Here is a 24,424-nt window from a genome sequence, read left to right on the forward strand (position 1 = left end):
CAGCAACTTTCAGAAGAGCTTGCATGCTAACCAACAGGATCCAGTTTTACCCAGAAAGAAAATATTTATACTTCAGATCTTAAAGATGAACCACAGATTCTCCCTGGGTGCTTCCCCATCTTTGTTGGTTCCCTTAACCATTCCCACAAATTTGCAAGCAGTATTTCTCAAACCTCTTTTTGATTGTGATTTGATTTGAATGTACCTGTGAATGTGCTGAATATTTACTACTGGGATCCACTCTGAGATTTCATTGCTCATTGATAAAATAAAGGTAAGAATACTTAGTGGAATTTTGTAAGAATAAAATCAGATAATTTGTCTAAGGCTTCTAGTACAAATGTGCGGTTAATAGGTGACAGCTATCATCATTGTAGTTTTTTATCTCATTGAAATAAAAATTCATCTCCGGCCAGGTGGCTCAGTTGGTTGGAGCATTGTTCCACACACCAAAAGGCTGCAGGTTCGATTCCCAGTTGAGGCATGTACGGGAGGCTACCAATCCATGTTTCTCTCTCACATCGATGTTTCTGTCTCTGTCTCTCTCCCCCTTCCTCTCTCTCTAAAATCAATAAACATATCCTCAGGCAAGGATTAAATATATATATGTATAAATTTATATTTATATGTTTATATCATATACCTCTTCCTTGGCTTCTACAATGTTCTTTCCATGCTTTCAAGCAAGCAGTTAACCCAGTCATTTCAACTCGATATTTCACTGAGTTACTTTTACATGATTTCAAAAAATCTTCCAGGTTCTGTATTCCATAGTTTAAATTCTCTTTCATTTTTTCCTCAATGGAAAATGACAGAACATTCCATTTTTCCTCTTCTTTCAGTTCTTCCTTGGCTAATAACCTCTTCTTATTCTCTCTAGCAATTATTTCAGCCTTTGTCTCCTACCCCCAAAGGAAAGAAACATCATGAATCAAGATGGAAACATTCCTAGATGATATTTCAAGAATGAGACAATATATTTGAGTGTATATAAATTATTTTGACCATCACCCCATTCCTGAATAGGCAGTTTTAGTTTCTGTTTGTTTCTGAAAATTAAAGCCTCTTTTAAATGAAAATTTATGACAGTTTAATTTAATGAATAGAAAAAACTCCACAGAGATAATTTTTTAGGTTTCTGGGTAGTGTAGATTATAAATCAAAGAGTAAATATAACAAAATCAGAAACACCATGCATTGGTTCCTGCTGTCATCTCTCATTGGTTTCTTTCTCCATGGTCACCTCTCTGTCCTTGATTTGTCCTTCAGATATTTCTTATAGGAAGCCTTTCCTAACTCTAAGACTAGATCACGTGTTCCTCCTCATCCTGGGCATCAAAGCACCATCAAAGCTCTCATCACATGTATTGGATCCATGATTTTACTTGTCATATTTCCTCTCTAGATAATTTCCTTGAAACAGTAATGTGTGAAATTTATTGTATGTTCCAAGCCAAAATATTTAGTTCATAATGTTTGATGCGTGAATGAGGAAATAGAAAGGAAAGAAAGAAAAGGAGTGAATAGAAGAAACAATATACATACAAATGATTTGCTCTATCTAGATATGCATTTCTAATTGACCTAAAACACCACATGGAGCCACTTTTCCCACTTTTGTTTATTAATGTAAAAAGGCAAGTTAGAAAATTATATTCACAGGAGAGTTCTGACAAACCTTCCACTATTCTGGCTAGTTATGAAATTCATATGTAAACTTTGCCTATAATGAAGTCCATTTTAGTTGCCATCACTTTCCCAGTGTTTAATTCTAATCAATAAACATTGAGGTTTCCTAATGCTTTAATCTTCCCAATGTACTGCCTTGGGTTAACTCAGCATGGTTCTGTCTCCATTGGACAAGGAGGACCCTTGGCTCTTTGCTGTGGAAATGTTTCTATCTTGAATATGCACATTTATTAAACTGCTGCTAGAAGACCACACTCATATAGTGTTAAGGGCATTTAATTCCCATGAGATTATTTAATTTCTAACAATGCAGAAGAAAAAAGCATGAACTTTTTTTAGTCTTTATAACCTGTACTATGTAATGAGGATTTTTGAAAACTTGACATTTTGTAACGTCAAGAAAAAGGAGGAGGAGGAGGAGGTGGAAGAGGAGGGAGGGGGGAAGAAGAGGAGGGTGAGAAGGAAGTGGCAGAAGAGGGGATAAAGGAGGAAGAGGAGGAGAAAGAAGAAGAAGAAGAGGGGAGGAGGAAGTGGGGGAAGAAAAGGAAGAGGAGGGGGGAGAAGAAAAAGGAGAGAGGGAGGAGGAGGAAGGGAAGCGAAGGGAGAGGAAGAAGGAGGAGGAGGAGAAACCACAGTAGCAGGTTCTTGGTAGCCCTAGTGAAACAGAAAAACCTGGAATTGGATGGTCTCATCAATAATAAAATTGGCTATGAAAAAGGTCATCATGAAAAAAAGAAAATCAGTGACGACTTAGCTGGTCTTGGGGAAGGGGCTGTTTTACTATAAGAACAAATGTTCTCATTTCTTCTTGGACTTCCTTCTTTTAATTTCAGCTTTATTGAGGCATACTCGACAAAACTGTAAAATATTGAAAGTGTACATCATGGTGATTTGATATACATATGAATTTTGAAAGAATTCCCCACATTGAGTCAATTAACCTATCCATCACCTCACATATTTATTTACTTATTTATTTTTGGTGAGAACATTTAACACCTACTCTCTTAGCAAATTTCAATGATGTGATGCAATGTTATCAACTACGGTAATCATGTTTTACATTAGCTCCTTAGACATTTTCCTCTCAGAGCTGAAAGTTTGCACTTTTTACCAATCTCTCTATTTCCTTCAAATCTCAGCTCTTGGCAACTTACACAGTATCTATTTCTAGAACTTTCACTTTTTTAAAAAAAAGATTTTACATATAAGAATTGTTTGTTCTATTCCTGTGAAAAATGCTGTTGGAAGTTTGATAGTGATTGCACTGACTCTATAGATTGTTTTAGGACATATGGACATTTTAACAATACTAATTCCATCCGTAAGCATGGAATGTCTTTCCATTTCTTGTTTCTTCTTTTGTTTCTTTTATCAATGACAAACAGTTTTCAGTGTATGTCTCTCACCTTCTTGGTTAAATGTATTTCTCAGCATTTAATTCTTTTTCACTCAATTGTAAACAAAACTGTTTTCTTAATTTCTCTTTCTGACAATTCATTATTAATGTATAGAAATGGAACATATTTCAGTACATTGACTTGTACCTGTAAATTTACTAAATTTACTAAAAGTCCTTTGGTGGAAGAGAATCAATTCTGTAATGAATTGATTCTAAAAGTTCTTTGGTGGAGTCTTCAGGTTTTTTTGTTTTTCGGTTTTTGCTTTTTTTTTTACATACGCTATTGTGTCATCTGCAAAAAGAGACAATTTTAGCTTTCTTTTCAGTGGGGATGCCTTTTATTTCTTTTTCCTGCCTAATTGTTCTGGTGGGGACTTTCAGTACTATTGAATAAAAGTGGCAGAGTGGACTTGTTGTCTTACTCCTGATCTTAAAGAAAAGGCTTTCAGGTTCTTACCTTTATTTCTCACCTTTATTATTATATAATGACCTTCTTTCTTTTTTTATTAAAATCTCTGACTTATAGTCTATTTTCTCTAGTGTAAGTATAGCTACTCCTACTTTCTTTAGGTTTCCATTTGCATGGGACATCTTTTCCCCTCCTTTACTTTCAGTCTGTGTGTCCTTGAAGCAAAAGCGAGTTTTTTGTAAGCAGCATATAATTGAGTCTTCTGCTGTTATTCATTCGGCCAGTCTATGTCTTTTGAATGGATAATTTAGTCCATTTGCCTAGAAAATAATTATTGACAGGTACTGACTTATAATTACCCTATTTTGCATATTTTTTCTGGCTGATTCCATAATTCCTTTGTTCCTTTCTTCTCTTTGTCTCTTCCTTTGTGATTTAATAATTTTCTATAGTGGTATACTTAGATTTTTTCTTTTTATCTTTTGTCTATGGGTTATAGGTTTTAGCTTTGTGGTTACCATTTGGGTTATGCAAAACATCTTACATTTATTTACATTATTGCATTGTCCACCTGGAGCAGGCCAGAGGGAGAATATATAGAGATGAGAAGACGGACCCTAGGCAGCAGCTTTTAAAGTACGAAAATTAGCCTCTTTGAGGAAAAGAATGGGAAGTAGCTATTTTAGTCTGCAGCCTCTGGCTGAGCCCCGGGGGTAGCTAGGCCAGGACAGTGTCAGCTTGTTAAGAACCACATCTTTGTTTGCTATTGTCGGGTGGGTCTTGTGGAAGCAAGCCCCACTGGCATTCAGAGTAGATGTTTGGGGGGCCCATTAGAAGTTGGGGTACTAGATGTTGGGTCCAAACCCTTCCCTCCTGAGGGAGAGATGAGAATTGTGAGTTCTTGCTAATTTTATAGGGTGGGACAAAAGTTGGCTTACAGTTGTGAGTCTGTGAAACATGGAGTTTATTCTTGTATTATTATTTATTATTGTATTATTTTCCATACGAAAATAATACAATATTATTTGTAAACCTACTTTGGCTCCATCCTGTATGTCACTGTGTCCGAGGTGAGGTTTACTGCAAGAGTATGTCTCAGTCTCTTTCTGTTTTATTGGGTGTTTTTCTCATTCACCCAGGGGGTAGGCTTCACTCAGCTAGTTTCTGGATTTCCTCCCAAGGGAATTTTAAAGGGAATAATAAAAACAACTGTAAATTCACTGTGTCCGTGGGAGGAGATGAGTTCAGGAATCTCTTAAATGTTGCCATCTTGAACCAGAACTCCCAAAGAGCTATACATTTCCTGTTACTTCAACATTTCTAAAACCAAGCCCTTAGTCACTTAATGTCTCACTTTAAAAATATGTATATTTAATATGCATAGATGTGAAGTTTAGAGTATCTTAGCAAGTAAATAAAATAGGATATATATATATGTAAAAAATATGGGTGTGTGTGTGTGTGTGTGTGTGTATAAAAGAAACTACCAGAGACTTAATAAAACTCAGCTTAAGAAGAGACAGAAAAGAATTATTTAAACATTCTAATAGAATTTATGAAACTTACATTTGCCTTTTTGCTCTTGGGTACACTGAAATTCTTCTTCGGCTTGATATTTTGAGTTACGATGATTCTGGAAGTGATCGATTCTAATGAACTTCCATAAAATCGTTGAAAAACATGATACTTTTGCACACTTCTAAGAACATAAGGATCTCTAGATTTTTCTGAAAAAGAAAAGACTTACATGTAGCACAACTATATTTTTTCAATAGTATTCTCACTGATTATTCACATCATCCCACCCAAACATGCACTTTACTTTCTAGTTTGAAACAGTGACTTACTGTTCACCTTTGTTAAACAGGGAATATTTAACTCAGACTGTCTTGTCTACAGAACACTTCCTTACTTTATTTAAAGGATGTAAGTGACAAAGCAGTCTTTCACTGTTTACCTCTCAAAACAAGTATCAGAATGCTGTGAAGAATTACAGATTCTGGGTATTACCTCTGTCATGTGCCCTGTGAAAAAAGTTAGAAAAAGGAAAATAGAGGGAAAATCAAGAAGGTATCCATCTAGGAAGTTCTGGCTTCTTACATTACTTGACAGAAAAATCATTACTCCAGACTACAGCCACAGAATCAACAACCTGGTAGTGGAGAAAAATTTGTACTATGGCAAAATCCAATAGCAGGAAATATTAACAATCAAGATGTGACTTACTCTTTTACCCAAGGAAAACTATAATACTCACTTAAAGGGAATAACTAAGTGAGTTAATGTTTCTATGTCTATCTACATTTATCAAATCAAACCACTTTGAAGGATGTTAATGATTAATCTGAAATATCCCCTCACATCTTATGAAATCTTGGTAGCTGTTTATATAAGCAGGCTGATAAGTATTTCATACAAATAGGCTTATGATGCACACTCCTAGATTCTTCTGAAAGTAAGTTTTGCCAACTTGAAAGAGGGTAGGAGTGAACACAAGGGTAGACAAAGGTGAGATGAAAACAAGGAATGAACCAAGGACACCAGATCCCTAATTCAATCTCTGTTGCTCTGTTGTGAGTAGTTCCAGGGGCCTCCTTTTGCAGTTCCTACCATCCTGAGCATGCAGGCAGATAAAATGCTGGCTCTTGTTATGTGCAGTAACTCGGGCGGTGTGAAAGCAGCTGTAATTGCTCATAAGACTATGACCTCAGTACTTTTTTTACCTCAATGAATACACAGACTTCTCCAACTATAAACCGTGTTTGCTTAAGACAGCTTCTAACTTTTGTGGGGACAAACACAGTGTCTGGGTACTCCCGCCAAAGACTGTCAGTGAACAAGATGGGACTTTTCATCACCACCTTTATCGGCATTCATCTAAATATCTTCTGGACTAGTCTTACTCAAGACATAGAATTTGTGGCCCATGATATGCTAATATTTCATTACGAGACAGAAGGCAGAGAGTGAAACTGATTTTAATTTATTTCACCAGAGTCACAGAGCTCACCGTCAAACTGGCGCTTGGTCCGGTCGTAATCATCGCTGAGGGGCCTACGCGAATGCCAGTGCAGGAGTTCATCAAATTCCTTGTGTTTCACCAGCGCGGTTACACGAGGGTCATCCCTGGGAGAGAAAAGGAAATATATCCATATTTTAAAGTGCATGCTTTCAAACATAACGTACAGATTATACTTTGTAGGAATATTTTATAAAATCATGGCCCCCTTTCCTCTTTCTGTAATATGATGTAAATGGTTGAATCCCAAGAGCAGTTTATTAGGGGCTTCGTAACCCAGAATCCACTCCATGTTTTTAACAGTCCCATCAACAACCACAAATATCCATTCATTAATTCATTAATTAAAAACATGCAGCTGGGGTGATTTTACGCCGAGATTAGAACCATGTTGATTTGCACCTAGTACTGACCAAAGGACATTGATAAATTTGATATTAAACTCATTATGTGTTACAGATATGTATTAGATCTAATATACTCTGATCTGTTACATTTCAAAGAATCTGTAATGATTAATTCTCCATTCCACACAAGTATGAATAGAGCTACTTCTGGCCTTATACCTCTTCAGGAAAGGCAAATCTTTCAAAATGTCTCCAGCAAATTTATCAATCACTTCAGATGACATTGGAATAAAACCCAAACTGGGCATCTTTTCCTTGGAGGAATCTGTAAATGAATAAAATTTTAAAACAAGGTCAAATGTGAAACTTTCATACAGGGCTCTTACACATTATTTTTTTAAAACTTTACATTTAAAACTATTTTTCATTGATCATATTTGTATTTATCAAATCCAGCCCTTCCCATAAAACTATTTACCACATTAAAACATTTTGACATATACTAGAGTATAAAAATAAACATCATTTAAGTTGGTAGGCAGGTAGATAGCACACATGTCACATATATATGGTATACAAGATAGTGAGCTAATAAAAGCTTTATTTAGTATCTGGTTCATAATTCTACGCAACCTGACATCACTCTCTGCCTATTACCCACTTGGTGTTCACTGTTTCTATCTTTGCTCTGTACCTTCCTCTTACAAGCTCTCCAACTCTCTGCCTGAGCACTTTTTATCTTGCAGCCCATGTGGAGTAGTGTTCAGAATTTAATGCTCAAAGGATAGCCCTAAGCAACAGGTTGAGATTCCCAGTAAAATGTACCTGAAGCTGCTAACAGTAGAAACCTACGCATTAAAATGTCCTGCATTCATTTTCTTCTGTTCCTTATCTATTCTTCCCACTATCTTATTTTACCTTTCTGGGATCAATAAACTACTTGCACTTAAGTTTCTGTGTAGTGGAACTCATCCTGACAGAAGGAAGGAGAATATATGTATCATACATTCTTTCTCCATGTCACGAGAAATATCCTTACATCAGTACACCCCAAATCCCTATTAGCTTTTCTCATCATATTCCTTCAGGGATCATTTTTTTTCCTGAAACACATCATATAGAAACACTTCTTCCATTGACAATACAGTCATGTCTACAAATTCTGTTATTTTAAATTTTAAAAAATTGTGTTTTATAATATTTCATTATTTTCTCATGTTTCAAATCTCATATTTTACTTCTTTATTTTTTTAAAGATTTTATCTATTTATTTTTTTAGATGGGGGGAAGTGAGGGAGAAAGAGAGGGAGAGAAACATCAATGTGTGGTTGCGTCTCATGTGCCCCCTTCTGGGGACCTGGCCTGCAACCCAGTCATGTGCCTTGATTAGCAATGGAACCAGCAACCATTTGGTTCACAGGCCAGCGCTCCGTCCACTGAACCACACCAGCCAAGGCTACTTCTTAATTTTTAAACACATAAATAGTATATTTTGTATTTGATAATTATAAAATCTGAAATACTTTAGAGTTCTAATTCTTTAGCTTATTGTTTCTCATAGGGCTTATTTCCTTTGTTGTTTTATAAATTTGCATTTGCCCTAATATTTGGCAGAAAATCCTATAAAACCAGGGTTTAAGTTGTGTTTCTTTACAGAGAATTTGCCAGATTTTTTTGGCCACTCAAAGTTCATTTCCAGCTTAGAGTTGCCTTGGCCCTGCTAAAAAGTCTGGAGCCCCAGTTTCTTGGGAGGGTGGATCAATAACCAGAAACTCTGAGTGATGTACTTGGTGTTACATAGAGAGCAGGTTCTTTAGTTTTGGCCCCTGGGCTTTTCCTTCTGTTGTTTTGAACTTAGCTATAATTACATAAAAAGATGTTTAGTATCCCTTATCCAGCCATTCATTTCCCAAAGATTACCACTTAATCTGTTATACTACCAAACTTTTGAAAGTGGAAGTCACATATAACTGACTTAAAAAAAAAAACACAACATTACTTAGGAGACAAACATATAATGTTTCAAAACTATAGTCACTGCATATTACCCAGATGACAGGAAAACAAAGGTAATTTATTGTTAAATTGCATAGTGCCAGAAAATCATTGATACTTGCAGCATTTAGTTACTGGTACTTTCAAAACATTTTCAGAGAAATAATGTTTTTATTTCAGATTAATTTAGAGGTTTACTACCTTTGATTGTTAATGGATTCTTTTTAAGAAAATTAAGTTTTGTTGTTCTCAGAGGAAATGGCTGTCCAACATCAAACTTTCTCACCAACTTCGATACCGCATTCCAGAGATATTCATAATCCTTCATAATGACATCCCCCAAACTCATTTGTAGGCCTATATAATAGTTAAAAATACTAAATATTAAAAGTATTCACACAAAGAAACATATATATGCACAGAAACACATATTTTCACTAAATTCATAGAGCTCTGAAATAATTGCAAAACAGTAAAATTTTCAGTGAGTTCTACACTCCATCTAAATGAAAATGGTACCTAGCACTGACTCTGAGGTTGTACATCTAAAATTTCATCATTTCCTTATTGTATAACTAAGTATTAAAATTATAACTATCTTAACTAACAGTAACAGATGGTGAGTGCCTAATTATCATTTAATATAATAAAAATGTGATGCTACACAACACTTTACAGCCAATAAAACTTAATCAAAACTATGATTATTTAGAAATGAGGAAATTTATAGAGGATTGTTAAACTCATATGCAGCCAATTCATTTCAATTTTTGCAATATGAAAAAACCAAATCTAGGGGTCTAAGATTAAATAATGCTCAATTGGTTGTAGTTCTCTTAAGGTGAGTTTTATTTTTTTTACTTTAAGAAACAACAGAAAAGTTATTCTAAGAAAAGAACTCAAAGGAAGAAAAACAAATCACATGTGACAAATGAATACATGAGCTTTAACTTTAAAAAAATCCTATCTAATAGTAGTAGGATGATTACATTAATCAGAGTAAATATTATGGGAAAATGTTATGCATATAATTAAATTAAAAATTCAACTGTTAAATTACCAATATTTTTTCAAAAATACTTGTGGAATAGTATTAAGTTAAGAGAAGTTTTAAAATACAATACTCCAATTGCAATAAGTAAAACATTCACCTATGGAAACAACAAATGAAAAGAGAACAATTGCTATGCTATATTAATAATTGGAAATACAGGAAAATGGTTTTGAAGTTTTAAATGTTTTATACTGTTTATTTCTGGATGAAAGTGTCATTACTGTAATACACTAAGTAATACACAAAGGCAGTACCTTGAACATTTTCATTTTCATAGTAAAAAGCAATATTCTTCAACAAAAGTTCATCGCTTAAGTCGCAAAGGTGAATTAAATTCAGATTCCAAAATTCAAAAGTGTCTATATTACTTAGGATAAAATGTTCACACCACTTTTTCTGAAAATTGGAAATAAAACCAAGTTATTGACAATTTCTATATTAGCAATAAGCTAAAATACGACTTCAAAAATTTCTATAATCCAACTACCAGGTAAACTGGTTGGGCTCTTTCCAGATCCTAATGTAAGTAAGCCCTTTCATTCTCAGTGTTTATGAATACTTTACATCTTAAAAAATTAAAACATACAATTAAACTGACCAAAAAAATGAATCCAGTGTAGTTCTTTATTCTGAGGCAGAGAAATCCATATTTGAGTCTTAATACCATTTTTTCTTACACTGTTATCCACAGATACAGTCCCAAGGCTTTAAATGGGCCTCTGTTCTTTACTTAGAATTTAATGTTTTGAATTTTTACTTTCAGGTTAAAAAAAAGCATAAAAAGAAAGAGTATTTGATTGTCCAGGGATCTAGAAAATGCTGAATCCCTCAAACTCAAAGATTCACATCTGTCTATACTGATGGTGTACCTACCAGGTTTATGATATGAGGCCATGCTCCCACCTAACCCAGGGAGAAGGTCTTCACTGACCCCACTTAGCTCAGAGTAGTGTACCCAGGAGGAAGCATCCTCAGTACATGAAAGCCTAGTCACCCTCTCAGTCAGTGACAGTGTTTGGGGGGTCAAGTTCAAAGGGGGGGAAACTGAGGCGTCTCTATTCCGCACTCCCTTAGTGATAAAACACAAACACTTCCCAAATGTGAACAACTTATTGATCTATATTGATGTGAAATTTTAACCCAGCATTGCCCAATTAAAATGTAACATGGGCCCTCTGTACATGTTGTTTTAAATTTTTTGAAATCATAGTAAAAAAAAAGCTGCTATTAATTTTAATTTACCCTAACATATCCAAAATAGTTCTATACCAAAGTAACCAATGTAAAAATATCGACAGAATAGTTTACATGTTACATGTTTTTCATACTGAGTTTTTGAAATCTGGTTTCTTTTAAACATACAGCACATCTCAATTCAGACTACCCACACTTCAAGTACACAAGTACACAACTGTGGCTATTGGCTACTATATTAAACAGCCAGCTCTAAGTAGATGAGTTAGGGAAGCTGCCCAAGGTTCATGATGAAGTCATAAATATCAAAGGAGTAGGAACCTCCTACCCGAGTGTAGTTTTATCTACATATACAGTCAAGGGCCCAACAACACCAGTAACAGATCCCATCTGAGACCCACCATGGTCCCATGGATCCTAAGAAAACTGAAAAATTCCTATCACCTAGTGACACGGTAAGCTACACGTGGTAAACTGCCCTAAAGCTATAATGTTGTAATGTCATAGCGAAGGGCATTACTGTTTTGTGTGTATCTCAGTCAATCGACAGTAATGTGATTGGCTAGAAATACCTGGGGCATTCATGTGGGCCAGTAAGCTCCCCACAGACATTTCCTTTCAAAACAGTGTTGCAACTGGCCTGACCCTTGTGGTTCATGTTACAGTATGATTGTGAGACACCATTCAGTGACAACAATTAGGAAACTTTGAAGGAAAAAAAACAGAGTTTATTACTTATGGGCTCTTGAGTATTCAAAGAGGGATGGAGGGTCGGGGAACACAGGTCCTGGGTATAGAGACTAAGCATAGTCCTGGAGTTTGGCTATTACTGGGGTTAAGCACGGAGGCCTAGGATTTGGTAGGCTCACTCATTACAGGTGAATGTGACACATAAAAGCAAAAATTGAAAGCACAGGAAAAGAAAAAACAGGTAACACAAATGGTCAGAAATGGAAATCAACCCAAATCTGTAAAACAAAGAAGTCTGGAGTGGGGATAGGAGGAAGGAATCCTGGCTTTTGTGTTGTTCTGTGGCAGGCAACGTGTTTATTAGAGATAGCCCTCTTGAAGTGGATGCCTCTTTGAAATGTAGGCAATCAAAGCCCAACTCAGATACTTACATTACAGTAAGAAAAGCCAACTGTCAGGGTTTACCCATGTTTGTGGTGATGCTGGTGTAAACAAACCTACTCCGCTTGCTGGCCATTCAAACTACAGTACACACAACTACAGTAATAGGCTACACCCTCTACATTTGTTAAGTGCACTCTATGATGTTAGTAAAACAAGGAAATCACCTAATAATGCACTTCTCAGAACCATCTCCATCATTATGCAGTGCATAACTGTAACACACGAAAGAGATTTCCATGGAACCATTGAGCAATGGTTCTCAAACTTCAGCATAAACCTCATCTAGAAAGGTTGTTACATAAAACACAGGTCGCTGGGCACCATTGCCAAAGATTGATTTAAGCCCACTGGGGTCAAGCCTAACACTTTGCAATTCTAACAAGTCCCAAATAATGTTGATACCGCTGGTCAGGGGACCACTGCTATGTAAGCACCCCCTCCACCAAGTCCCACTCTACTAATCCCCTCCCATAATACCACTGAGTAAACAGCAATATGTGAAAACAGTACAGCACTGTCCCTCATTTTATTCACTTTATACAAGAATGCCTCTTGTATGAAGACCACACAAGAATGTGTGGTCTTTGAGTGTCAAGATTTGAGTAAACGTGAAGCTCACCCTTCAGTTTGCTTAGGTGTTTCTCCTGAGACCTCAGACTAGGCCTTGTATTGTGAAAGCCTTAGAGGCTGTCTGAACTCATCCAGCTGTAAGGTATTACCAAAATGAAGCACAGAAAACAGGAAAGAGTAGAGGGGCGCTTGCCCATGGAAGAATCAACTGCTTCCCATATCAAGAGAGCAAAAGATGGTGAGATAGAGATTTGGAAGCTGAACAGAGATGAAGATAGACCTCAGCTTAGTCATTTATTAGCTGTGCTGATTGTCCATTTAACCTCTCTGAGCCCAAGTTTTTCACTTGTAAAATGGAAACATGAGAGGAATGTTTTGTCTGAATAAGATAGCTAGGGCCACACAAAGCAGGTGCAGAATAAATGGTAACTCTTTCATATCCTGTAATTCATGCAATCCTAATTACAGAAGGAAATCCACCTCCACCTATGAAAATCCTCTAGATTCCATCCCTGCTCACCTTAATTTACCTGTATTTTCATTTATCCTCTCTTAACTTTTATAATCAGCATTTAAGCATGCTCAACCATTGCTATTTTATTTCTTAAAATATTCTATTTATTTATTTATAGAGAAAGGGGAAGGGAGGGAGAAAGGGGAGGAGTGAAACATCAAGGTGTGGTGGACTCTCATGCACCCCCTACTGGGGACATCGCCTGCAACCCAGGCATGTGCCCTGATTGGGAATTGAACTGGTGATGCTTTGGCTTACAGGCCTGCGTTCAATCCACTGAATTACACCAGCCAGAGCCGCCATTTTAAAAGCACTCTAACTGACCCACTTTCCTCTCCAGCTTTATTTTATGTCACTTTATTTATTCTCAACTTCTTACATATAAACTACTCTTCAGCTGTATTTTATCCCTTCCACTCACTACTGAATTCACTTTAACACACATTGTGCTTCCCACCACTCCATTCATATACCTGTTAATTATGATCGACAGTGAGCTTTATGCTATTAAACCCAATGTATCATTTTAACCCCTAATCTTCTATAATTTTCTATAGACTTTAATATGGTTATCCACATCCACCTTTAAAAGACCCAGTTCCACTGACCTTCAGAACAACCCATTCTCATGGCTTTCCTTTGTATTCATCTAAGCAGCTTCTTCTCAGTGCCTTTTGTCATTGTTTCAACCTTTCCTTAACTATTTAATATTGGGATATCTCAGGTCTCTGTCCTAAGCCCTCCCTTCATACCTCTCTCCCAAAATGATATCATCTACAACACGACATCAATTAACATCAACTGATCTCTCCATTTGGATATTTCATTGGCACCTCAAATTCTGTATTTCTAAAACTGAACTCATGATCTTCTTCTGCAAGTGTCCTTTGTACAATGGCATCACCCCTCAAATGCTCAAGCTAGAGATTTAGAGTCACTTGACTTCTCCCTTTCCCAAAACTTGTCACAATCACAAACTCAATCACAAAACTTGTCAATACTATAACTTAATTCTGAAATTACCCACTGCTATCCATCCTTATTTACTACTCCCTTAATCTCTAACATTATCAACAGTAATGTGAACTAAGGTCATAGCCATTCAACTGGCTTCCCCAGATCCACTCTTGTGCCCTACAATGCAATCTTTACATTGCAAGACAGAGAAAAATATTTTAAATGAAAGTACCACTCACCTGCTTGAATGATACTGACCAATCAATTGGTTCTCATCCTGTTTATGGTCAAGTTTTATCTCCATTTCCTTAACAGGACCTATAGAATTCTACATGATTTGTTTCTTACCCATCTCTTCAGCTTTATCACTTTCCCATATCCATTCTAGTCCTGTTACACTTGATGTATCTCACTTTCCTGGTCATGCCATCCTCCGGATGACCACTCATACTGTTTTATGTTCTAGAATCCAGTTTTCATCCACTCCTCAACTTGCCAACTCCTACTCATCCTTCAGGACTTGGGTTACTTCTCTTCATTTCTTTAGACAAACCACACTTTTCAGAATGAGTAGTTCCTTCTTCACCATAATTTTAAAATTCAATATCTGTCTTTGCTGCAAAAATGTGGGTCTATGAAGGTGGTAGGTTGGGATGAGTAGTTCTCATTTTTCTCACTGTATGCCCAGTGCTTCACACAATTCTTGTGCCTTAGATAAATATTTGTGGACTGGCTTCCCAACTGACTGGTTCTAAAACAGCTACCTTTAACATTTAAATAGAGTATCAAAGTCCTTTTTTTAAAAAAACCCACATCAGTGGATCCACTAATCTCATTGCTGGACTTCAGTCTAAGTCTATATATTCAGACTAAAGGAAAAGGCTTATATAAAATAACCTAGAGTATATCAACACTTATATACAATTCAAACCCTCTTAACATCCTGTAACAAAGAAATGGGTAAGTAAACCATAGTACATCCATTAAAAAATAACTAGTAGCCATTTAAAAATGATGCTAGCCAAGAATGTGAAAGAAAATAGAAAAAATATGTGAAAAAACATATCTAGATTTTCAATACTAGAAACAATAACAAATAATGACAGACAAATCTAGGCATTTAAAATAAAGAAAATAAACCCAAATTCATTTCAGTGGTGGGCTACCAGATCAATTCTTCCATTGTTTTTGCTTTCTGTTTTCCTAAAGTCTATACATTTTCTCTAGTCAGTTATCCTCTATAATAGACAAAAATCATATATATTACTCTGATTTATGAAATTCTTCTCATGAGTCGAACACAATAGTTACCAATCCCTTATAGTTGATGACGCAAAAACCTCATCTTGACAGAGACTGGAATAAAGAAAATAGAGAGGCTTTCTCTTTAGGCTGAATGTACAGTATGCTATTTATTATTACTACCATGGAGAGTTATTGTAATTATAAAGTGATTGATTGAGGCCATTAAACTTTTAAAGCCCCCAAAGCATTGACATTGTTCACATATAAATCTACTTTTGTGGTGATTGTGGTATTTCTATATCAAACAGTTGAAACAAAAAATTTGAAAAATAAACTAATAAAGAATATATTTACCATTTTTAGGAAGGCCTGGATATTCTTAATCCAACGGGAAGTGATGGATCGAATACAAGCTCTTTGGGGAAGAGGTAAGTGGAGTAGAAAAACCACACTGAGACAATGCAGTTTACACAAATCTTCTATCTCTTGCAGGCTTAAGCAATTACTTTCCCCCTGAATGAAATAAAGAGGGTAAGGCAGAGAACAGCTGGCCGTGAAACAGTCTTGCAACACGCAAAATTCGGCTGCGGTATCCTGCTATGCAGGAATCACATACTACTATGTTCTTCATTCTACATTTTTGAGAAAGTCCTTTCCTTCACACACAAACTTGACTGAGTTTATGCCGATGCGAGGTAAGAGGGACGGGAAACTGCAAGTTCAATAGCAATTTTCTTCCACTCCTCAGCTTTATGTTTACATAAAGCATTTTTCAGTATTGCTGGTCAAGTCAATCTTCACATGAGCTGACCAAGAAGCTCTCGTAGAGTGAGGATTCCATGGGACTCAGTCCTGAAGAGCCACAGAGTAAATGCTCTATTCTGTGCAATGCATTATATTTTAAAAGTTAGACTAAAAATTACCAGAGTGAGGAAACACTTATCCAATTAGAATAAGAGTCAAGAAGTGGGCATGTTTAACAGGACAGGACAAGGACCTCACAGCCACATCCAGGGGTTGTCAGGGTTACAAGTGAAACAAGACTAAGACTTGTTTCAGAATACCTCCAAGGGCCAATAGGGTCTAATAATTAGAAGTTCCAGAGACACATTTGGTTTAGTATCATTTCTGATAACAATTTAAAATGGGATGCCTAATCATGTACAAATATTTTACTAAGAATATGTTGAAGCAGACATCGAAAAGCCAAATACTGTATAAAGAATGCTAGGCAAAAGATAGTGAGTCCTGTTCATTTCTGAGGTTGTAGGAGAGAGAAACTTCATTTTTCTTCAATCTGAATCTTTAATCAAGGATCCCCCAGCATTCCAGTAGTACAAAAATAGTCTATTTACAAACACATGTGCCTGAGAGTGTGTGTCTGGGTGTGTGTACAAACATACAGGGATAACTATTTACTTGAGAGCAAACCCACACTGGTCAACATATTCTTAACGAACTCTACCAACCACCAAAAGGTTAAAACTTTTACTTTCTGTCCAGCCAGGATGGCACTGAGACACCACAGCAGAAACATTCTTTCAAAATACAATTTGGTGTTGTGGAACTTGGGCAAGACAGACAGAGATTTAATCCACACTGCTCCTTAATATCTTTGGTTAGAGGAATGCTACCTGGACTCTCTGAACCTCAGCATTTTTATATGTGAAATAGGGATAACAATACCTCCCTTGAAATGTTGTTGTGAGAATTTAATAGCATGAGGCATATAAAGAACCAAGAACATTGTTAACATTATAAGAACTCTCCGACTGCTAATTTCCTTTCTCATTTCCCCCTCCTCTGGATGGTCGCACAAATTCGACTAAATGCAGACTAAAGGAAACATCTGCATACTAAAATGCTAAATCTTATCACAGCACAACAGGTGCTTTTTATAAATAAATTCTAGATTTTCCCTGTTTTAGAAAGTTTATATAAATAAATTGGGGAAATAAATGAAGATTCATTCATTTATTCAAATGAATGGAAGAAACAGCAAATAAAATCAATGAAATTTCTACATTTGAGAACAATGATATCTTACAGTAAAGTTATAACAATCATACCTGTTGGATGTTAGTTTCCTGACAAGAGGTAGTCTTCTTTCTATTTTCTAGGAAATGGTGGTGCATTCTCAAAGACAATGAGCATGAAATAACACAAAGAACACGCCGAATGTCAGATCCTTCTGGCCAGAGCTGCTTAAGCAGAGAGATAGTTTCCCGTGCCTGTCACAGAAGGAAATTGTAAAATGTCATGATATTTACAAAAATATTTTTATTCAGCCCTGGTTGGTGTGGCTCAGTGGATTGAGTGCCAGCCTGCAAACCAAAGGTTTGGTTCCCAGTCAGGGCACATGCCTGGGTTGCAGGCCAGGTCTCCACTGATGTTTCTTTCCCTCCCTCCCTTTCCCTCTCTAAGGACAAATAAATTTTGAAAAATATTTTTATTCATGTGATCTCACTAAAAGAAATGATACAGAAAAGATGTGACCACATAAAACTATAAATGTTGCTGTTAAAAATGATAAACTTTTTTATATGAGAATATTCAAACAAATACTTTAGTAAAGGCCTTAAAAACTTAAATATGTAAAGAGCTCTTATAAATCAATACAAAAACATATAAGCCTTTAATGAGGCATGAATAGATAATGCACAAAAGAAACAAATGCAACAAAAGAAAAATGTTCAGCCTCTTTGGTAATAAAAAGAACAATTAGATATTTTAACTTTTACTTTCAAGTTAGCAAAGTATATTTTAATGATAATAGCAATGAAGTGTGACGTTGTTTTCTTTCATATTTTGCTAATGAGAGTACAAATAGGTCCTGAATTCTTGCAAAGCTGTCTGGTAATACTTATGATTATCATTAAATATGGTGATACTTTTTGTCTGCCTACTTACGTTCTGAATCTAAGTTAGGTGAACAATATTAACATGTGTCCCATGATTTATGCACCAAGATATTCACCACAGGGTTATTTGTCAAAGCCAATTTTCAAACAATTCAAATGTCTATCATTAGGAAAATATTATGCATCCAGTAAAAATAAAAATTGTGAAAAATTTTGAGAATTAGAAAATGTTTTTTAAATAATAATATTCATTTAGAAAGTGAAAAGGGGTATATATGATATGCTCTCCATTGTATAAGAATACACAGAACACATTGAAAGGATACATTAAAAAATGTGAGTTTCTGCCTCGAAGGGGTGCTCATGGTATAATGAATATGAAAGTTTTCAGAGGGAAAAACAACAACACACTGAAACCTGGATATTGCACTTCCATAGATGAAATTTAAGTCACCCTATGTTCTAATGTGAGGTATTGTATTACAGGAAATTCTTATATCTTTCCAATCATATTATGCACTTTTCAGAATTCTATCATACACACATACAGATACAACATTTTGTGGGATTTCCATGTAGCTGTAAACAATAGAGTATGTGGTAATCAACTTCCCAAAAATGTTGAAAACTTGAGATGAAAGGGACAAGGAACCTACAAAAAGTATTTAGGAAAGGGGAAGTTCCTAAATTCATTTTAGGAAATGAATTTAATTCATTATAGAACATGCCTAGAGTAGCAAAGATAAGAATAAAGTGCTACTTCTTTAAATGTATCCTTTTGTATCCATCCAATTCTTAAAATCATAGTAATGTTTCATATAACTTTCACATACCCCACTCCCAGAATAAATGTAATTAAAATAACTGGGATATGGGTGGGAGGGACCCAAAATGAAATACAAACTGAAACCAAAAAACTAACTCTATTAATAATGAATAAACACAGTCACACTAAAGGAGGTGGACAAAAGAGGACCTAACATAAATAACATTGGAAACAATATTTTAACATTTTCTATGACTACATATTAAAAGAATTGCACATAAACCCTGTAACCCACTTAGTGAATGTTTCTCATGAGATATGCTTAGCAATTCTAAAACCACTTTATGTTTACACTACAATTTGAAAAAATAAGTACATATATTATAGGTAAAGGGAGCTGGATTTCTCACAATTACAATTACAAATAAAGAAAGGGCAAGGGTACAATGAACTATATGGATTTGAACTGGAATAAAAATATCAGTATGAATATATGATATGACAGATGTGAGAGAAAATAGATAGATTGGTAGATAGATAGATAAAAATAGGTGTATACATACACATGAGTTAGTATACATGGATATATTTCCTTGTTCTGTCTGCTAAAAAGTCCTAGCAGCAATGACACCCCAGTAACAATGAACAAACATCATTCCCAGATCTTGGCTTCTAAATGCCATTTCCAATAAAAGCAACCAGAACTGCTTGGAGAAGTGGTTGGTTTTAGGGCTGGGACAGAGAAAATATAGGATGAGATTAGAACATGTTATGGTTTCAAAAAATAAGACAGTGCTCAAAAAACGAGGCACTGTTGAACAAATTGAAGATAAATACCTCTATAAGGTAGTTTATGGAAACAAAGCAGAGGGGCAGCTTGTCCAAGCATGCCAGTACAACCTTGAAGGAGTTTCTAACACTCCATCCTGGAACAATTTGAGCACCAAAATTATTATACTATTGGACTTGAATCTATAGTATAAAATATATACCCATTAATCCATACTGATATAAATGAACCAGTCAATGGTAGAGCTAGAAGACCTCTCCCTCACAGTAGACTCCTAAAGAATAAATGTAGAGTGAAATAGAGAATAACCACAGGTAAAAACTTCAGTAATAACTGTTGTAGACAAAGTCCATCGGTGGGTTCTAAAATTAATTGGCAAAAGTTTGAGAAGAGACAGGATTTGCACAGTCAGCAAAGTGTGCCTTTGCAGTGGAGAAAGCTGGAGGGCACCAGCTTAACCAGGGTTAAGCCAAACGTAATGAGCAGAGGACACAACAGCAATTCAGTGGCAGGTCTGATGAAAATACATAACCTCATTCCAATCATGAGAAAGCATCAGATAAGCCCAAATTGAGGGATACTAACAAAATAACTGATCAATACTTTTCTAAAATGTCAGGGTCGTGTCAGACAAGGAAACAGAAACTGTCACAGACTGGAGGAGAATAGAGAGAAGTAGCTGAGTAAATGGATGTGGGACTCTGGATAGAATCTAGAATGGAAAGAAGATATCAGTGGAAAAATAAGTGAAATTCAAAGAAGGTCTGAAGCTTAATCATAGAATTATTCTGATGTTAATTTTCTGGTTTTGCTCCATGTAGTATGGTTATATAAGATGTAAACATTAGAGGAAGCTGCATGAGAGGTATATAGGAAAGTTTTTTATAATTAAAAATTAGTTCAAATAAAAAGTTTTTTAAAAAAATAAGTTTCAGTACCTCTTCCATCATATTGTCCCATATTAAATTTCCAAAAAGAGGTTTGAATGCAAGAACTCTACATTCTTTCAACTGTTTATTCAGGGCTTTATAAGCATTCTCAATCTGCTGTTTATTCTGTAAAAAGAAGACAAGTCACGTGAACTGTCTTAAATAAAATTAGTAATTAATTTCTAATACAGAAAAATCAGATATTGGAGATAATATATTATAGGTATATTGAAGATATTGAAGACAATATATTGAATATAATATATTGCTATATATATAGCAAAAAAATTACACTAGTATAATTATACATCATCAGCTATGCATTTAAAGCCTGCCAGTCAGTGCTATTTTGTCTTTGCCAAATGAATTTAGTGCATTTAATTTTTAAAACTTTATAAAGGTACAATTATTATAACATAAAAATTACTCACTTTAAGGGTATAATTCTTATGTTTAGGCAAATTTACAGAGTTGTGCAACCATTACCATAATCAAATTTTACACTTCCAACATTTCAAAAAGAATCATTGTATCATTTAATGCATTATATTTTATTATAAAAAATTTCAAACATATACATAAAAAGGAAAATAGCATAACCTCCTCCCAGGTACCTATCATTCAGTGACAGCCCTTAGCAACAAAAATTGGACTTTTACTTGCATATCACACAGTCCTCAAGTTGATTAAAAAAATAATCTATTTAAGGTGACTATTTAATGACTTGCAAAATAAATGATCTTATCAAAGATAAAATCCTCCATTAAAAAATCACTTTTAAGGAGAGATTGAGAAGAATGTTTGTAGGTGCTCTTCAGACTCAGATTCAGAAACTGCCCTACCAAAATGAAATAAGGTCAGTTAATGACGGTACCTCCTCCCAGTGTGGAAACCAATCGCAGGACTGTTCTGCTCACAGTATGCAACTGGAGTTGAATGACTGGAGCTCTAACTAAAGCAAAATAAACGACCTTATCTTGCTCTATGACAACCATCTGGATGTCTGTAAAACCATGAGGGACAGGTCACACTATTTTCAAACAGCGAAAAATGTTAACTGATTCAAAAATCACATAGAATTATCTTCATATACAGATTTCACTGTAAGTAGTAAACATTAAGCAGAAATTAGATTCATTTATAAACTCAGGATGTACTTTTGACTCCCAAAAGTTCAATATAATAAGTGTCAAATATTCCAATACAACCAAACAATAAGATCGTGGAATTACAATTCTAAATACTTTTAAATTGTATTAGATTTAGTATCAAGAAATAGACTTATTTCAGTTATGTTCCTTCTTTATCAACCTTCTCCATGGTTTTCTTACTGAAAGCTACATGTTTAACTATCATTAGTATGTCTCAGTGACACAGGCATAACTTCTGCCTCCAATTTAATGCCTTTCTGACTCTCATTAATTCAAACACAGCACACTGCACAGTAGTTTAACAAGTAAAGGCTGGAGTCAGACTGCCTCTTTTCAAATCCAAACTTTTATTAATTTGGTGTTGATGATAAGCAATTGCTTATTCAAGTATCAATTTCCTTATCTGCAAAACCCAGATGATACTAACACCTACTTCAGAGGACTGTGGTGAATGCCAAATGAAATGACTCATAGGAAGAACCAAGTGCTATTGTTTTGACAGTAAGTGCTCAATAAGTGACTCAATAAGTGCATTTGGATTAGTGTTATTAATATTCTATGCATCTCTGTTAAAGCTATGACAATTTCCATAGAAGAGGTAAAAAATAGAACTGAGTCAAGTAATTTAGAAAACTTTGTAAAAGTCTAGAAGAAATTTGTCTTTTTGATATAAATTACCTCCTTGAAAAACACTCGGTTACTGTGCTTGCTTGGCATAAAATACGCATACAGTCGAAGAATATCAGACGCTTGCCCTGAGGAGAGCACAGCATTGACCTTCATTGCCCAAGACTGAATGATTAAAAAGTTGAAAAGCTGTGTTTGTAGATGATTCAAGCCTTCATCTGCAACTATCAGGAAATATGGGCAACTCTCTTTCAAGAAAGTTTCCCATTCTTTTGATAAACATCCAGAAAATGTTGTTCGAACATCAATGGTGTTATTATGCTGAAGATGAAGAATTAAGGCTGTTCTCAAAGAAAGAAGTTCAGGGAAGTCGAAATATGCATACTCAGCATCCTGTGTGGGAGGAGGAAAATCATTATTTTTTAAATTGTTATTTAGTAATTTTCTAGTTTAGTTAATTAACACGTATCATTAAAGTCATTGAAGGAATCAATTCCAACACACTTCTGTTATGTTTCAAGGTCTATTCACAGAGAACAGACCTTGAAACCTTGACTGTCATTTCACAAACACCTGCCATAAACCACCACTTGGATTTTAATACATATATATCCCTCGTAAAGAGGCACACAATACTCAGGATTTATCTCACCTTCTCTTTCCACACTAATTCTCCTCTCCACCACCATTTCAGAGAGGAAAAAAATGACACAAAAATACCTCAAAGCAGAGATGCATCCAGGAAAAGGAAGCAGCAGCCGGTTGCTTTGTCTAAGAGGACTGTCCCAGGTCACTGTGACCTGCCTGCAACAGCACAGGTTTTTCTCAACAGACCAAACTGGGTGAAATAAACTAACTGTAAGCATTAGGCTAGAACCCTGGCTCTTTATTCAAAACACTGCTTGCAAGCAGTCGGCAATGTTCAAAAAATCTAACAATAATGTGGATTGCACACTGACTGAACAGACATACACCAAAATCCAGTAACATGATGGTTACCTTCAGGGATAGGATGAGGAAAGGGTGGTAGTGGTGATACACATCAGTATTCGAAATTGCTAAAATTTTATTAACTAAATTCTTAATTTTAAAGAAGCAGACTAAATATATTCACTTGGAGGTATTTGCCATAGAGCAAATAATAAAGAAGCAGCATTAGTGAGTTTGACATTCTTCTGGAATCAAATTAGTTGTCTGCTGAGTTTTGAAGACAGAGTTTGGAAGACTGGAACCCAGAGACCAATTAGACCACCGCTCAGGAGATTTCTCATCCTTTTTCTGACCCTGTGTGTTCTTATATTAAAGTCCCATTATTGTGAATAGAGAATAATCTTAAATGTAATTCTCAATACTGGAATTTTTGCTGAGTAGTTGTGTTTTGTTCTTCCTTTAAAATTTTCTAAACAGTTATAGATATATTTCAATAATAAAAACCCTTTATAATATAATAAATTTTAGTTTTAGTTTCTAAATCATAGAAAATAACTCATCTGTTACACAGTACCTTGAAGAAAACTATGGCAAACTGTCCTCCTTTATTAATGAGATCCACAAGGTAGCGTTCAACCAGATAGAAGAAGTGGAGATCCTGCCCCTGTTTTAACGATTTTTCACATATGCATGTGACAAGTAATGAATCTCCATCAATCAGAAAAAAATCAGATTCCACAAAATCATTGAATATACTGGAATATCTAAAATGAAAACAGTCAAACAAAAATTTCATATAAATTAAATTGGGTCCAGAAAAGGTAGCAGTCTTATTATTATT

The 24,424-nt window shown here is 35.3% G+C and overlaps 1 protein-coding gene across 5 annotated transcripts in view; it reads right to left on the reverse strand.

The window, feature by feature from the left end:
* LOC119054886 (probable ATP-dependent RNA helicase DDX60) overlaps positions 1-24,424 on the reverse strand; it is a 100,440-nt gene that overhangs the window by 59,442 nt on the left and 16,574 nt on the right. For 4 of the 5 annotated variants that reach the window (XM_053658356.1, XM_053658357.1, XM_037152925.2 and 1 more), the window contains exons 5-15: positions 24,158-24,347; positions 22,705-23,046; positions 20,885-21,001; positions 17,599-17,760; positions 15,884-16,042; positions 10,170-10,311; positions 9,063-9,218; positions 7,086-7,191; positions 6,511-6,626; positions 5,067-5,227; positions 644-902 (exon numbers count right to left, since the gene is read on the reverse strand). In XM_053658356.1, the coding sequence (XP_053514331.1) occupies positions 644-902; positions 5,067-5,227; positions 6,511-6,626; positions 7,086-7,191; positions 9,063-9,218; positions 10,170-10,311; positions 15,884-16,042; positions 17,599-17,760; positions 20,885-21,001; positions 22,705-23,046; positions 24,158-24,347 (1,910 nt within the window). The remainder of the gene's footprint in view (positions 1-643; positions 903-5,066; positions 5,228-6,510; positions 6,627-7,085; positions 7,192-9,062; positions 9,219-10,169; positions 10,312-15,883; positions 16,043-17,598; positions 17,761-20,884; positions 21,002-22,704; positions 23,047-24,157; positions 24,348-24,424) is intronic. The other variant, XM_053658359.1, reaches the window with a different exon arrangement.

Source organism: Artibeus jamaicensis, unplaced genomic scaffold, assembly GCF_021234435.1.
Source record: "Artibeus jamaicensis isolate MK-2021 breed Jamaican fruit bat unplaced genomic scaffold, CSHL_Jam_final scaffold_537, whole genome shotgun sequence".
NCBI classification, from domain to species: domain Eukaryota; kingdom Metazoa; phylum Chordata; class Mammalia; order Chiroptera; family Phyllostomidae; genus Artibeus; species Artibeus jamaicensis.